The 17,278-nt window shown below is 37.6% G+C and overlaps 1 protein-coding gene across 7 annotated transcripts in view; it reads right to left on the bottom strand.

Annotated features, from left to right (window-relative positions):
* Positions 1-17,278, bottom strand: part of LOC137655750 (microtubule-associated protein futsch-like) — a 268,584-nt gene that overhangs the window by 22,294 nt on the left and 229,012 nt on the right. For all 7 annotated transcript variants that reach the window (XM_068389814.1, XM_068389819.1, XM_068389818.1 and 4 more), the window contains 6 exons: positions 7,683-7,853; positions 6,946-7,016; positions 5,862-5,927; positions 3,605-3,632; positions 3,049-3,169; positions 1,630-1,673 (listed from right to left, as the gene is read on the bottom strand). In XM_068389814.1, the coding sequence (XP_068245915.1) occupies positions 1,630-1,673; positions 3,049-3,169; positions 3,605-3,632; positions 5,862-5,927; positions 6,946-7,016; positions 7,683-7,853 (501 nt within the window). The remainder of the gene's footprint in view (positions 1-1,629; positions 1,674-3,048; positions 3,170-3,604; positions 3,633-5,861; positions 5,928-6,945; positions 7,017-7,682; positions 7,854-17,278) is intronic.

Raw genomic sequence — 17,278 nt, 5'->3', positions numbered from 1 at the left:
ATCCGCCTTTCTGTTAAGGGGTCTGGAAGCATGACGCAAGAGTTTGCCCAGCGTAGTTTCATCCGAGGATGAGGATAAAAAACTAACCTCACCTTTCCTATGGTGAGAGTGAGCAATCTGTGACATAGAGACAATAGGAATGCTCGAAGGTACGTCTGAGCGATTGATGACACCTCTCGTTCCATTTCGCCGATCGACTTACTTCTCCCATGGGTTCGGGAGCTTGCAGGAGGTCTAAGGCTAGGTGAATGACAAGAACGCGCAGACGCACCCTCCACATCACTGAACACATTAATAGCACTATTAATATTACCACTTTTTAGCAGATTAACTTCGGACATAATTTGGTCTCTGTCCGCTGCTAGTGATTCCACCCTTGAACCAAGAGCCTGGATCGCTGTCATCATATCTTTCATTGTTGGCTCAGATCGAACAGGATTAGGTTCAGGATCTACCATTACAGGGGACGAATTAGGTTCAATGACATTCGAAAATGATAAATCCCTTGAACGAGAGGAACTATGTCTGAAACTATCCCTTTCTAATTTACGAGAGTAGCGTTCATAAGCCAACCACTGACTCTCGGATAATTCAAAACATTCTTGACATCTATCTTCAAAATTACAAATTTTACCCGTACATTTAATGCAAATTGTATGGGGATCAACAGAGGCTTTTGGAAGCCGAGTTTTACACCCTTTCACGCACTTCCTATATGAAGGGGAGGGGTCAGCCATTTTGAAATGTAAATAAAGAGATCAAAATCAAGCAAGGGTAAAAAAATAATCTAATTCAATAGGTATTCAAGAGAATCCGTAAGCGAGTCCAATAATTGCGAGTCAAAACCAATAAACAACTGTACATCACCAAGAACACTGTTAATTCCTGATAAACGACGAGTGAATTTCCAAAGCTCTTGTCAATATGGCGGCAGAAGAAAATCTGATACTAGGAGGGATAGTTCGACCTAGCTCCGTGGTGGCGCTAGTGTATACCTGGCATATCTGTGCGATTGCTGCGAGTTTTGAATTTTCTGCCGGTCAGAAGAATAAAGCTATTATATATAACCAGCGGATAAGTTTAAATGTTTAAAAATGAACTCATTTGACCAGAAAGATTATCCACTCTAAGAGAATGACCAGAATTATCAAAAATGGCTAAAAAACACAAACATTAGATGGCAAAACAGTTTGAGCAGATTTGTCAGACATCCTTAAATGCCTACACTTACGTTTAGCCTCCTGTTCTTTACCCCTAGTCTTGGCACATTTAAGAAAAGCAGTCATCTGATTGTCATCAAGAAACCCTCACTGAGGACAAGGCATGGAAACATCCCCAGAATCCGAGAGTAATCTGTTTACTTTTCATTTACAACAAGAGCTCGGTAAACAATTAGCTGTAGACATCTGATACTGTAGTTTGGCAAAACAAAAAGGAAACCACCAAATATTCCTCTTACAAAAATTCAATAACAAGATTAAACAAGGTGAAAATCTTCCTTTCAGCATAAGTAGTTAAACTTCTGACACTAAATCTAAAGCACACAGATGAGGGAATATGAACATTGATTTTCCTCAAATGGAATGACCCTCAAAAACTGTCTCAATACAATAACAAAAGTGACTTTACCTTGCCCATAACTGCCATCAAATCCAAAAGACCCATCTCCAGCACTGTAATAATAAGAAACGCATAAGATTAAAACACATTAAATATAGACACTCATAAAATGATAGAAATTCTTTATCAACGTGCTTTTTCAGTTTCTATGACTTTCTGATCCTGGGAATAATAAATAAAATATTTACCCATGATTTGTAATGAACTAATATCTCTTAATTTTGAAAAACATACACACCAGAGCAGACATTATCTTTTTTTTTCTGAAGGATGGTATTGTACAAATGTTATTATGGCCATTTACTTTCCTCTTACAATAATATCTAAACATAGTCACTTTTATTTCTATTTCATAACCATGTAAATTATTATTATTATTATTATTATCATTAAGTGGGAAAAGCAGGTTGCTATAAGCCCAAGGGCTCCTCGGGGAAAGATAGCCCAGTGAGGAAAGGGAATACTATCCAAATCAAGAATATGGAATTTGGTACACTGCAAGTTTCTCTCTAACAAATAAAGATGAGTCAGCAGCTGGAAACCAGACATAAGAACAATATACAAAACAGGGCAGAATGAAATAATACATTTCGATTGATCACCAAGAATATCGACTTTCTCAATAGGACATTTTATCATGCAACTTGAGAAGAAACAGAACGAATGTGCTTCATAAAATTAAACTTGCAATCAATAATCACACCTAGAATTCTAAATGAATTATATAAGAGTTAAAGAGAGAATTAACGCAAAGATCTAGATGTTAAAGAGCTACCATCCTCCACTTACAATCACACTTTTGAGTTTTCTTAGGATTCAACTTCATGCCCACAATTTGCAACATGCACTAATTTTAGCCAGATCTATATTACGGGAATCAACAACCATAGGTCTACAGTATATTCATGAGATGGAATTGATATAGACAGAATAACATTATCTGCATATGCAACAAGCCAATTTTCTAGACCAAACCACATACAATATGAGCAAATAGTATATAAAGTAATGGGACGCCAGATATTAAATTCCTATAGTCACTATGGTGACCATCAACTACTCAAAATTCTATTAAAGAATATAAAATCAACTGAGAGCATAGATAACTATTCTATGCCTTTTTGACACTAAATTTAGAATAAAGAAGATTTTGCTTAGAAAAATCATACTAATAATTAATTAAAATCTGGTTAGAAGACTGAAAGGGTTTGGAGTTGCACAATACATTGTATCTATGAGTCAATTTTGTACAAAGAATTTGAGAGAAGGAAAATGTTCTCACACAAAAGACATTTTGATTTCTATGACAAATAAGGAGTCCCTGGAGGGCCATTATAAGTATGAAATATTCATGGTTAGCAGCTTTATTTAATGGAAGTAATTTATGCTTTAAAATGCCACTTTCAAAATCTATAATAATAAACTTGCCTGGCACTGGGAGCTGGTGATGGTGTTGCAGAGGCTGACTTCTCAGATTCTTCAACCTTAACCCATCCACTACGACCTCCTGCATACGTAACTTTCTCTTCACTTCCCGCCTTCTGTATACCTATTCATCAACAATAATTAAAATTTAAATTAAGCATAATTCAATGATCTATTGAAATAAGGTACAATTTTCTTCTTATACAAGTTGAAGACATTGCAAGAAAATAATACTGACATAAGGCAGAAAAGCAAATTTCCACAGTATTAGACATTGGAGTAATCTAATGACAGAAATTTTGAGTAAAAACTTCATTTACTGAGAAACAAAAGACAACTTTTTTAAATTAACTTTGTCATAACTTTGATAACACATTAGTTTAATGCACCATATCAACTCCAAGTTGAGACAAAATGATGTAGCAATTATATGAATTAAAAAACATGGTGGAAAATATACAAAGAACATAACAATATACAATAAGTGAAACCTATGATAGTATATATATGTATAGACAGGAGTATGATCTAAATTTACAAATATGGAAAAATTACTTACGTTTCTTTTTCTCCCACAGGTTCTTTTTCTGAAAGTAATAATAAAAAATTACACTTTTATTCAACTTGTACCATAAACATTTTCAATTACATTCCCATATATATAAGAATTATATAAATTTTTTTCCACAAAAATATAAATCAGAATATATAGTTTTTCATCTGTGGTGGATAACAGGGGAGGGTGGGCTGTGGCACCCTACCAATACCAGCCAAACTCGGTTGAGTCCCTTGTCAGGCTGGGAGGAACGTAAAAAGGAGAGGTCCCCTTTTTTGTTTCATTTGTTTGATGTTGGCTACCCTCCAAATTTGGGAGAAGTGTATTGGTATGTGTATGATATATCTTCCAATTTTCATCACAATGCATCCTGTTTTGTCTTCATGTGTGCCCTTGAAGAAGCAACATAGAAGCTATAAATAACAGCATGTAAAAGATTTCATTGAGAGAGAGAGAGAGGATTTTGGATGTCTCAAAAACTTTTTAGTCCATCTGCAGAGACTCCATTTGCTCTTTGGTAGAGCAATTTAGTTAAAATATTTAGTGTGTTCTTATGATCTTGTCTAACTTATTCTAGAACTCATTTACCATGTTACTGTTTACTACACCTGCTGGAAGTCTATTCAAAGTATTTGCTATTTTGTATGTAAAGAAATTGCCACATTGAATGGTGTTGTATCTTTTCAATTCCACTTTGTATCCATTACCTCTGGACTGACTTGTGCTAAGCGTGAATAGAGGCGGTCTCACAAACAAAGTCATGTCTGTTTTCAAAAGGCCAGACGTGCTCAGAAGGACGTGAGCAAGGCATAAGTAGATGAGTGCAAAGAGTTAAAGGGCGGTACACAGCTCTCCCCAACTCGCCTGGCGATTCCCCTGAAGGAGCAGTCGCCTTGGGCGCTTGCTCTGTGCATTACACGAAGGTGGGGCTCGCTTGGATTTTGCATACCTTGCTATGCACTACTGTAAGCATAACCTTGCACTCCTATTTCAAACAATTGAGAAAATACATGAAACTCATTGTAACTTTAAAAAAACTTGTAAAATCATACAGGCACTTTTCTCTGGTTCTCGAAATGCTAATGGTACACTGATGTAACTAATCTCAATTCTCGGAGTATTACTAAAAAATTAACCATAATTTATAGGCTAAGATTGGGATACCTTTGCTCATAGCAACTCATTAATACCAGAGATAAACCTTGCAACTATTGTGACCTTTTAACGGGTAACACTCCTCTATCGCATTATCTTCTTCATTGTCGTAAAAGAACACCTTTTCATCAATTCACATCTTTCCCTCCTCCTTACACAACTGAACAAGTCACTAAACATACTTAAAAACATTCCCTTTCCCTTTGGTTTCTTCTTTTCCTATTCTCCATGTAAGGACACTCCCTTGATCCCACGCACAAAATACCTTTCTGACTTACATATTTAACCTTAACAGTAATTTATCCCGTACTTTACTGTTTTCATTAATATTGAATTCCCTTTAGTTATCATTTCCCGCTTTCTACCGTTCCTATCAAAATTCAAAAGCTTTTCACCATCTATGGGTTCTCCTTTTCTATGGGTACACATAAATCTAAAGTGTCTTCACATATTTTTTTACTTACTTTTTGTCTCGTCCTCTGTCCAAGTTCTAAACACCTTTCCCCTATCCTTCCCCATCCCATCCCCTACAGCAACCTAGAGCGACCATCAAGGCCGGGACAAGATCGAATGACACTAGTGGCATTAGCCATTGTTAAGCACAAGCGTAGCACAGATAATGAGAAGCACACTTAGTGACAATGATAAGGAAAAGACACAAGGGACTAAGCACTATAAGGGTAATCCTGTGTATTATGTAAGTTATGATCGTACAGAGAAGATGGGAGACCTCTTATCGTACAGGAGACCAGGATAGAAGTGAAGCCTACTGGCAGCCACATAACATTGCCCAGCAGTGGCTTGCTAGGTAAATAATCATAGAGCAACCGAAACCTTTTTCTTTTATTATCTAGTCATAAAAATTGGAACTAGGAATAAACCATTTGAATGACTCGGCAGTTTGTAAACACATAGGAATAAATAAGTATAAAGGAGACCTTGGTGGAATTATTTGTTATTTTTCAGTATTCATTAGGGTGTATTTTACCTAGGCAATCCATTATATGACATACAATAATAAGGTCTGACTGTAATATAGTGAATAATGTTTAACATTACAGGTTCATATAAATGTAATTCTTTACAGTATTTCAAATAACTTTACCTTCAAATGTTGCATTCCATCAGCATGTACTTCTAGTGTTGCTTTAGTCAGCTGTACACTACATATCTGGAATTATAAAACCACGTTTTAAAATACAAAAGTTAATGATTTGTAACAAATTGTAGATAAAGAATATAAAAGCTCACAAGATCTATATTTTGTCTTACATTAAGATTTTATAAGTCCATAGTGCTAATTGTAAAACTATAGTGGAGCAAGAAAATAAATTCTATACACAACCAAAAGCTTATTGAGGAAATGAAAAAATTATTATCAAACTAATATTGATTTTTTAAATATTCATGTAATAAGTAATAAAATTTATACTAATATTAAATTAAAATAGGATTTGTTAAAATGGCAAATAAAAACAAGTGAGCGAATATCCTCTTTTCTAACCCGCAGCTATTTTGATTCCTTATTTCAATAGTATAAGAATGTGTAAGAAATTAATTTAACCTCTGTAAGAGGGTAGATATGTGGGTGGTGGGAACTTGCATGAGCCCAGATAAGTATACAAACAACTAATTTTAGTTTATTTCTCAGGCTGAATTATCTGGTATTACCTAACCTAAAACTACTGTCTAATATTTACAACCACAATAAAGCTTACTACCTTATAATGAGAGCAAACAAAAGTAGAGGATATTCTAACAATATGTAAGAAAAAGAAATGGACATGGGCGGGACATATAATGAGAATACCAAATAAATCCTAGATAGTTTAATATAAGTGACAAAGTTACATTGTTTGATGCCAATACTACAGCATATTCATGATTATTGGTATTACAAATGAAGTATTCACAATACTAAGGGTCTCTAGGGGCCAAGCACGAAAAACCAAAATCACAAGAAAAATTGTGCTTGAAAATTTGCTTTTTTCAAACACTCATATCTCTTCAATTTATGAACAGATTTTCAATAAGTTTTGGAGCAAATGTATATCCAAGTCCCCTTTTTAATGTGAAACAAAATTATTCTAGAACACACTGAGGTAATAAAAAAATAACACTGGGGTCTGAACACCCAAAATATTGCAAATATTTCAAATTGAATATAAAGAGTTATTTTCATTCCTTACCTCACAAACAAACGCCAAGATGCGATTTTCTGTAAATCCAACCGAGAAAATCCCAGGCCCATATTCTTTCTCTGCAAATCAAACGCAACAATTACAGAAATTTCAATGACAAAGACTATGGTACTATATCTCTTATACAAATGAAATTATCAACTACAAACTTTGGGATATTATTCATCTACAACAACAAATACATAAAAATTACTATCTGCTCGAGTAACTTCCACAAAAATAATACGTAGTAAAGGTTGACAACAGCTTTACATTGGCCCTGAGATTAATACTCTTAGAACAAAAGATGTTATTTTGCCAGCCATATTCTTTTGTTTATGTATTTATTGCTTTAGAATCATTATTTTAATTTAATTAAAGATTATATGAAAGCTTTTTTTATACAAAAAAAATATACTGTGTAACAATTAAACTGAACCAAGATATGTAAAGACTAACCATAATTATACTTTTACTTTAAAAATTGACATATATATATATATATATATATATATATATATATATATATATATATATATATATATATATATATATATATATATATATATATATATATATATATATATATACATATATATATATATTATATATATATATATATATATATATATATATATATATATATATATATATATATATATATATATATATGTATGTATATGTATACCATACTATCTTCTAGTGAAAATGTAACAGTTCCAAATCTTAGAATAAAAAATACTAACCTATTCTCTCCTCTTCACTTTTCACAATCTCGGCTGCTTTTTTCGGATCAAATGGTTCTTTTTCTTTTTTCTCTCTTGGAACCCTCTTGTTGTCATCTTTCTCTCTCCACCTCCTGTCCTGACCATCATCATCAGAATCTTCGCCATCATCACGACGCCGTTTTCTAAAGTCTGTAGTACATTTACTTAAAAATAATCCTAACAAATTGCATAAAAGGTATGACAAAATTACCCAAATATTAGGCTGAATTCTTATGATTATCCATTTTATTGCTAAAACCTTTGGAAAATATGCCGGTTCATTTCTTTTGAAAAATTGAGTACCCTATAAGATTTAATTTGCCTTTTGAAAATCAACATCATGTAGAGCAAAAAATTAGGCTACAAAAGGAAAATGTAAAACATTTTAACATGTTAACTCAAGAATTCATCAAAATAAAGTGAGATATCATGAAACATACAATTATTAACAATTATGATTGAAATTTAGAAAATGTTCCACACTTACACTGGATCTATTTACACAGTAGTTATGTAATACAGTACTGTACAATCAAGTCATCAATAAATCCAACAGACAACTGTTGTAAAATATCTATTTGGAATAAAAAAAAAAATTAACTAACAAATACTTTCCTCTCAAGACCCATCCATTACACACATTTCATAAACAATTATTCGCATGTCAAAATCACATTCATTCAATGGCCAAACTAAATTCTTAGGTCCAAAGTTTTTCCATACAAATTTGGGTCTACCAAAGGGTCACCAATATTATTATTATTACTAGCTATGCTATAACCTTACTTGGAAAAACAGGATATAAGCCCAAGGGCTCCAACAGGGAAAATAGTAGCAAAGAAAGGAAATAAGGAAACTTAAATTATTGCGCCTGAGTTTACCCTCATGGAAGAGAACAGTGGAAGACCATGGTACAGAGGCTATGGCACTACCTAAGACTAGAAAACAATGGTTTGATTTTGTAGTATCCTTCTCCTAAAAGAGCTGCTTACCATAGCTAAAGTCTCTTCTAACCTGACCAAGAAGAAAGTAGCCACTGAACCATTACAGTGCAGGAGTTAATTCCTTGAGTGAAGAAGAATTCTTCAGTTACCTTAATGTTACCAGGCGTATGACAAAAGAGGAGAATGTGTAAAAAAAAAAAAGGCCCAACTGTTCGGTGTATGTGTAGGCAAAAGAAAAATGACCCATAGCTAGAGAGGGATCCAATGTAGTATTACCTGGCCAGTGAAACGATAAATGTTTGAACTTTGCTGCACAAAATAATGAACTTTAAAACTCCCATCTTGGTTGCCAACCATGCCAACCTTCCATGACAGCAAACACTCTAAAATTCCACGTGTAGAAGTGTTCACACTATAGGTTGCCCACACAGGGCACCTAGATATTACTATTCTTCAAACCTTCATGAACACAGAATGACTAAAAGAATTTCCGATAGGCCTCAAAAACATGAATGCATTTAAAGCGTAAGCAAGAACAATGAGCACTTAGTTTCCTTTCATGTTTGTCTTTGTTGGTTAATCTTTTCTAAGCATTACTACAGACTAGTCCATAGCCACTTTCATCTGATATACCAAAATCTAAGAACTCAAAGTACCTTAGAAAAGAATTATTACCATATTCAAAGCAAAAAAGCATCTTAATAAAAAAAATACCAAGATGTTCATGATGTCTGTCAGACTAAGATATATTTATGTGACACAACTCATTGAACTTTACCATCAAGAATGTGCCATTAATTTGCTGAGAGAAAAGCCCTTCTGAATCTTTACTATTTTTTAAGAATATTGGAATTGCCACTGTATTGGTCTTTATAATGTTATTAACTTTTCTTGTCCCTTGGGCCATGAGTTTCAAGATATTAGGATACATTAGGGTTAGAAAAAAAACTTTGCCATATAAAGCAAAAATAAGCTGGTCATTCTAATCCCAAGCTCTGATATTAAAAAAAGGCTATTCATCATCATCTTAGCATTTACAATTTGTTTACCACAAGGATTTCTAAGAGGAAATCATCTTTCAAGAAAGTTAGATATGAATAGTTTATTAAGATCACAGGGATAAAAAAAATCTTACTTCTCTTAAAAGACTGCTGCCATTAGGCAACCAATTACAATCCAGTTCATACTATCATCCTTCAAGTTCTTGTTACCACCAAACATATTAATTACCCAAATTTCTACCCCTCTGACAGCATGCCAACGAAAGAGCCAGTCACGAAATGTGTGGCATCACAAACAAACAACCTAGCCCTCCACTTAAATGACCACAGGTCAACCATCGTTCCATGGCTGAATAAGAATTCCAATACTTAAATCAAAAGTTGTCTTTATATGGAACTCAAAGTGCATTTAGGCAGCAAAGGAGCTCCAACAATATTCAGGCAAATATGCTAGAAACAACAAATTGGTGATACTGTTGTCTTATGCATCTAGTTGATCTTTCCTCAAGATCAAATACTCTCACTATCTCAAGAGAGGCACAAGAAATTCCTTCCAAATAATGTAGCACTGAGACTACACACATTGAATGTCAATGAGGAACCTCAGTGGGGGTTCTTCTCCACTCCCTCTCTCTTCTCTGTAAATAGTTCCCCTAGTATTAAGACTAGTGTCTGTATCACTACATTACATTTCTATATTATTCATAAACCATGTTTTTAGTCATAAATTTATTTTGTCTTTAGATATGTTATTTGAATAGCATGAATTTGAATAATACGAGCGTATTAATCCATAAAATTTTGTGCATATATGTATATATATATATATATACACACACACACGCACGGTATTCTCTTGGCTGTCGCCGGTGGCCCATTCCAGAGCAGCCAGCAATTAGATACAAAAGTCTACGGTATATATATTTTCATTATCCATTACATTTTTTTAATTTTCTTCATAAATTTTTTTCATGAAAGGGTCAGTGCTAGTATACATTAATTCTAACACTAAAGGTTAGAACCCTTCTCCCTTTATTTTCCTTTAATAAAGAAATTCTAATATTAATAATGGGGTTGGTCACAGCAATTGGCTGGACAGGAGACACAAGTATGTGTCTTTCCTATGTCCTTTCTAGCTTACTATCCTAAGCTATGATGGTTAAGATACCAAAACATTTACTGCATTGCATGAAATTTATTTATCAAGTGTGATAAATTACCGCATACTCATTTCAATTTCCTTTCTTTACAGGAGGAGCAGAAAGTGAAGTGTGAGGTGATATACTGTAACCATAAAAGTAGGAACATTTGTGGTCACACCATGTGCAAGTCTCATGCCGCCTGCGTGGTTACTACCGAAACCTTGCAGTATTAGGACCCCAAGAACTGCAACGTCTGCTCGGCCTTGGTGGCCGAGGGTTTTGGCAACCCCAAGTCAGTGTAGTTGAGGGACGCAGCACGCGAGAAGCTTCGCAAATGGGTACGAGGGTTCCAGAAGAACTCTCCGGGACCGTACCTTCCAAAGGACAGGATGCGTAGCCTGCTGTTTCCAAAAACTACTTCTGATGCCGTCGTGCCCCAGACACGACCCGGGCCTCCCTGCGTCCAGATCGCAGTTGAAGCAGAAGTCAGTGAAGTGATGCAAGGCCATGGACATCCACAGGAGGAAAGGATGTCTGAAGTGTCCACGGACACAGAGAAGGATCTCCTTCTGGACAATCCTGAGGAAGAGTCTACTCTACCTCCCGGAGGAGATGAAGACGTCGACTCGTCAGAAGCGGAGGAGCCCCTTCCGCCCGTGCTGGAAGCAGAGCCGACATCGTCTACGTCCTCAGCTCCTACCCCTCCATTGGATGCCATGGGTCAGGCAGTTTTGGTCCATATTACTGCCCTAATGGAGAATCTACGCAAGGAAAGCGTAGAAAGGGAAGCGAAGATCACAAGAGAGCTTCGTGAAGCGACTCGGGCCTCTGCCTCCCGAGGGTCTTACAAGCGACCCAGAGTTCAAGACCTGCCATCCTGCTCCAAGACCAATCCCTGGAGGTATGCAGAGTTCATGCCTATTACCAACAGCAAGCTCTACATCTCAGAGAAGATGAGAGCCGTCACCCTGGATGACTTTCAGTTCTGGCCAAACTTTAACGCCTACCCGGAGTGCTTCATCCGACAGAAGCATGAACCAGCGTCAAAAGAGGAGACGGAACCGAAGGAGGTCAGGGTATTCGACCACGACAAAGCACAGGCTCTCTTGACAATTAGCCTGAAGAAGGTAGGTTATACCAACTTATGAGTTTCTGCACTGAGCAAGAAACACCCTACCTTTCTTGCTCCTGCTTCGAGAGCCTTCCCCTTTACGTCGGAAGGCGTTCCAGACCGTTGCCAAGGCAGTTGAAGCAGGAAAACCATGCCCTACACTGTCTTTAGCCCTGCCCACGGATGAGAAGGAATGGAAGGAGGTCCACCTAACCCTCTCAGTAGGGAAACTGGATACAGATATCGCGGGACAGCAGTTCAGCGAGAACCTCCTTAAGCTGTCGGACTTTCTCTTGTGAAGGGAGCAAGAGACAAAAGAGAGGCTAGCTGCCTCCCTGTCCCTCCAGAACTGCATAGAGATGTGTGCAGGCCACAACAACACCCCAGATATGCTCACGGTCCTGGCCAAGATGCATATGGCCACCCTAGTAAAGGACCTGTATGCCTTCATGAAGGCTAGGAGAGCCTGTAGGGAGTTCGTGTTTGCTGCTGCGACAGTAAAACACGAACCCAGGAAGCTGATTTCTTCCAGTATCTGGGGTAAGGACCTCTTCCCAAAAGAAGTGGTCTAAGAGGTAGTTGAGAAAGCCGCCATGGAGAATAGGAACCTTCTCCAAAAGTGGGGCATCTCCTCAAAGAGGAAGTCTTCCCCGAATGCTAGTCCCCAACCAAAACGGAAGACAAACAAGCCAAGACTACCTTCTTGACCTCCTCAGCAACATCCCCCGGTTACCAAGACTGCGATGCCCCAAGTGGTCGCTCAGCCACAGACCACCTTCCAAGTGGTGCCTCAACCACTGGTTGCCCAGTCACCAGCTTTCAACCCAGGGTTTGAGAGGCAAACAACTACTTTTCGTCCGAAAGGAAGAGGCTCTCGACGGGGCTCCTCAAGACACCCGTCACGAGGCAAGGGAGCTACGCGGTCAAGGTGGCAAGCCCTCCGGACCGCCTAAGCAATGAGATGCTACAGGTAGGAGGGAGACTCCAACACTTTCGGGATCGTTGGACCTTCGATCCCTGGGCCCACAGCCTAATCAAGAATGGACTAGGATGGAAATGGAAAAGGTCTCCACCTTCATTTCCTCAATTCTTCCAACACTCCAACCCCTTACTGGAAGAATATACCTTAAAACTCTTGAGCAAAAAGGTTATAAGGAAAGCAACATCCATCAAATTCCAGGGAAGGCTGTTTTGTGTTCCCAAGAAGGACTCGGACAAACTCGGAGTCATTCTGGATTTGTCGCCACTCAACAAATTCATCGAGAACAACAAGTTCAAGATGTTAACCCTTCAACACATAAGGACCCTGTTACCGAAAGGGGCGTGCACAGTCTCAATAGACCTGGCAGATGCTTACTGGCACCTCCCAGTCAGCCGCCCCCTCTCCTCCTACCTAGGATTCAAGTTGCAGAAGACAAAGTATGTCTTCAGAGCCATGCCCTTCGGACTAAACATAGCCCCAAGGATATTCACGAAACTTGCGGATGCAGTCGTACAACAACTACGCCTAGAAGATGTTCAGGTAGCAGTGTACCTGGACGACTGGCTGTTGTGGGCAGCATCCAAGACTGCTTGTCTGCAAGCATCCAAGACTGCTTGTCTGCAAGCATCCAAGACTGCTTGTCTGCAAGCATCCAAGACTGCTTGTCTGCAAGCATCCAAGACTGCTTGTCTGCAAGCATCCAAGACTGCTTGTCTGCAAGCATCCAAGACTGCTTGTCTGCAAGCATCCAAGAAAGTGATCCAGTTTCTGGAACATCTGGGATTCAAGATCAACTTCAAGAAGTCTAGACTCTCTCCAGCTCAGGAGTTTCAATGGCTGGGAATCCATTGAAACTTGAAGTCACACCGCCTCTCCATTCCACCAAAGAAGAGGAGAGAAATCACAGGTTCTGTCAAGAGACTACTGAAATCCAACAGGAGCTTAAGATTCCAACAGGAAAGAGTACTGGGCTCTCTCCAGTTTGCAGCAGTAACAGACCCAGTGCTAAGAGCACAGCTGAAAGATATGTCCGGAGTCTGGAGAAGATACGCATCAAACGCTCAAAGAGATCTACAAAGACCGGTACCGACCTTACTACGATCACTTCTCAAGCCGTGGTCGAAGGTCAAGAGCCTAACGAGGACCGTTCCCTTACAACCACCTCCCCCATCGGTGACCATTCACACGGATGCCTCGACGAAAGTATGGGGAGGTCACTCCCATCAAAGGAAAGTCCAAGGGACTTGGTCATCCCTGTTCAAGACCTTTCACATCAATATTCTGGAGGCCATGGCAGTCCTCTTGACGCTGAACAAACTATCCCCTCACAGATCAGCCCACATCAACCATGTGATGTTAGCCATCTTTCGTTTAGCGAAAAAGAAGAGATGGCACTTATCGGCAGTTCACCTACAAGGGTTCCGCAATGTGACGGCGGACGCCAGTGTGTATATATACAGTAGACCCCCGCCATACGACATTAATCCGTTCCGGAGTTGGTATCGTATGGTGAAAATTTCGTATGGCAGGCAATAGAATAACTAATACGTGCAAAACCCCAGGTAAAAACATTGAAAATTAGTACGTAACAAAATAGTATAGTAAGCACTGTACTACAGTATACTTATATATAATATACATATACTGTACAGTATATAATTAAATAACATTCCAGGAATAAATAAAAATTATATACTATAGTGTAAAGGAAAAATTAAATTTTATTTACCTTTGGAGTGACGTGACTTGAGCTGGTAGTGGGTGGAGGCAGAGGGGGAAGGAGACGGTAGATATAAAAACGTATCAATGCTAATTATGTTATGTACACTTAATAATAAATTTATTCTTACTATTAAACACTTAAAAAAAATTTTTATTTTTTTTTGTCTATTGACATTTTTTTTTATAATTTTTTTTTTAGAACTTAAAAAATTACCCCTTTTTAGCTTTTTTAATATTCACTTATCATCTTTGCTTTCAGACACTTCTCTTTTGGAGAAATATCTATCCAAAGAAGCCTGTTTCTGACGACTCCTCAAAATATTTTTAAAATGACTCATACACTTGTCATTAACACTCTCCAGAAGACGACCTGTGTGAAGTTTTTCTGGGGTTTTTTTTCAATGAATCTCGTAAGGTTTTCATACCAACCGATAGCTTCTCTTATTTCTGCCGATGTCATTTCTTCAGTCTCCCCCCCCGTCCTCGCCCCCACTAGAGCTGTGCTCTTCTTGAATGATGGTCAACTGCATTGCCTCAAACTCCCTCAAGTCTTCAGTCGTAAGCTCCTCCCTCTGCTCCTCGATAAGGTTATCGACGTCAACCTCATCGACAACAAACCCCATGCACATGCATTCTCTATATTTCTTTAATATCTCCAGCTTTGTTTCCATAGTAATCATCATCTTACTTTTCCCTTTAACATCACTAGCAATCTTGGGACCCATGGCAAACAAATTAAAGTTGGAATTAAACACTAAAATGCACAAAAAATACGATATCGCAAGCACTCACACGAGATTAAGTCTTTACGAAACGCACACGAGATTCTGAACTGAACGCGCAATTAACAAAGAGAGAGACTGAGGCAGCATCTCTCTCAGGCATTGTTGGAGGAATTTCGGCCAATAGCGTATCGGCATCTTAGTGACGCCGTGCAATAGCAGACCAGCTTCTTAGTGACGTATGAGCGTGGTGGTAAGAGAGAGACTCGCACAGTCGTACGCGTAAAAACCGCCAAGTTTGAATTATGGAATTCGATGCCGTAAAGTGGGGAAAATGTCGTAACAAGGGGACGAAAAAACATTGTATTCCACACAGTAACGTGAAAAAAACATAAGCTGGGGACACCGTACCCCGGGGTCTACTGTGCATGTATGTATGTATGTATGTATGTATGTATGTATGTATGTATGTATATATATATATATATATATATATATATATATATCTCGGCTAAAAAAGTTAAATAACCACTCCCCGAGGGGATCTAAAACATCTACAGCTAATTCAAACTGTAAAAGAAGAGATGTACTCAACTTAGACGATAAAGAGGAAGCCATCATTCGTGGCATTACTCCAAAAATGCTGAAAAAAGCGCACTCGAAAAACTACATACAAAGTAGGATCGCTGCGAACAAAGGAATGACGCCATCAGTGACGTACGGTGGTACCATGGGGGGAGAGGATATGTAACAGCTCCTCATCTTTCCTTACCCTTAGTTTTATAGACTGGGTTAAGTCTATTAGGGGTGCAGATATCTATGGTTATCTATGGATACGTCCCTGATTATACATGATATCTTAGGATAGTCGTTCCGGGGATTAGAACCCTGTGATACCTGACGGTAATTCTCTTGTAATATCACTCGCAGAAGGGACCTTCCATTAAGAAATGACTTAAGCCCAAAAATATATATATAGTGCATTGAGAATGTTGAGGTGGTGGTTTGGACTTATGAAAAAAGGATAAAGTAAAAAGACAAACATGTTACAGGCACTTTCAAAATAGCCCCAGCTTCAACCAAAGTGCGAGAAAGTAGTCTGAGATGGTATGGACATATGGAGTGACGAGAGGAAGACCATCTGATAAGGAAGATGATGGATACGGGACTACCTGTTGCGCGAATGTTAGGTAAACCAAAATTGCGATGGATTGACTTTGTGAAGAGATATGAAGGAGTTGAGATTGAGTGAGGAAGATGCACTGAATCAAAGGAAATGGAGAAATGTGTTAAAGAACCATTGCACAACCTCAAATGGGGACAAGCTTGTAGAGAAATATATATATATATATATATATATATATATATATATATATATATGTGTGTGTGTGTGTGTGTGTGTGTATTCCCATAAAAAAATATAAGGGACACAACCTCTGATGTTTATAGTTTTGTCCAAATGATACTGAATGGCTCTTTCTGTACAAAAATAAATTTTCTGATATAATGCTCACCTCCTATTTCATAGAGAGGATGTCTAAAAATTGGGGAAAGCTCTTAGAATAATTTTTAGTTCTGAATCTAGGCAAAAGGGGTATAATCACTTTATGCTCCCAAAAGCCTTCCTTAGACAATAGTGCTTCCACACTGTGCATTCAGTGAATGCGAACGCCATTAATAAAATATTTCAGTTGCGAGATCTTTAAGCAAAAGATTCTCCTATTGTGACACCACTTCCGAATTCTGAAAAAAATATAGACCTAATTACTGGAGGCCTTCCAATACTAAAAGCCCTAAATACATCTATTACAATACCTGAAATCGATATATCTAATCTCAGACACATGAATACAAAATTAAGCATTCATTTATATCACTTAATGGCTGAAATTTAAAGTTTTTCATAAAAAAAGGAAACCTAATAATTCAATATCATCATCTAAACATGTTT

Source organism: Palaemon carinicauda, chromosome 16, assembly GCF_036898095.1.
Source record: "Palaemon carinicauda isolate YSFRI2023 chromosome 16, ASM3689809v2, whole genome shotgun sequence".
In the NCBI taxonomy this organism is placed as follows: Eukaryota; Metazoa; Arthropoda; class Malacostraca; order Decapoda; family Palaemonidae; genus Palaemon; species Palaemon carinicauda.
The sequence above is the reverse complement of the archived record's forward strand: the minus strand, read 5'-3'. Positions and strand labels throughout refer to the sequence as shown.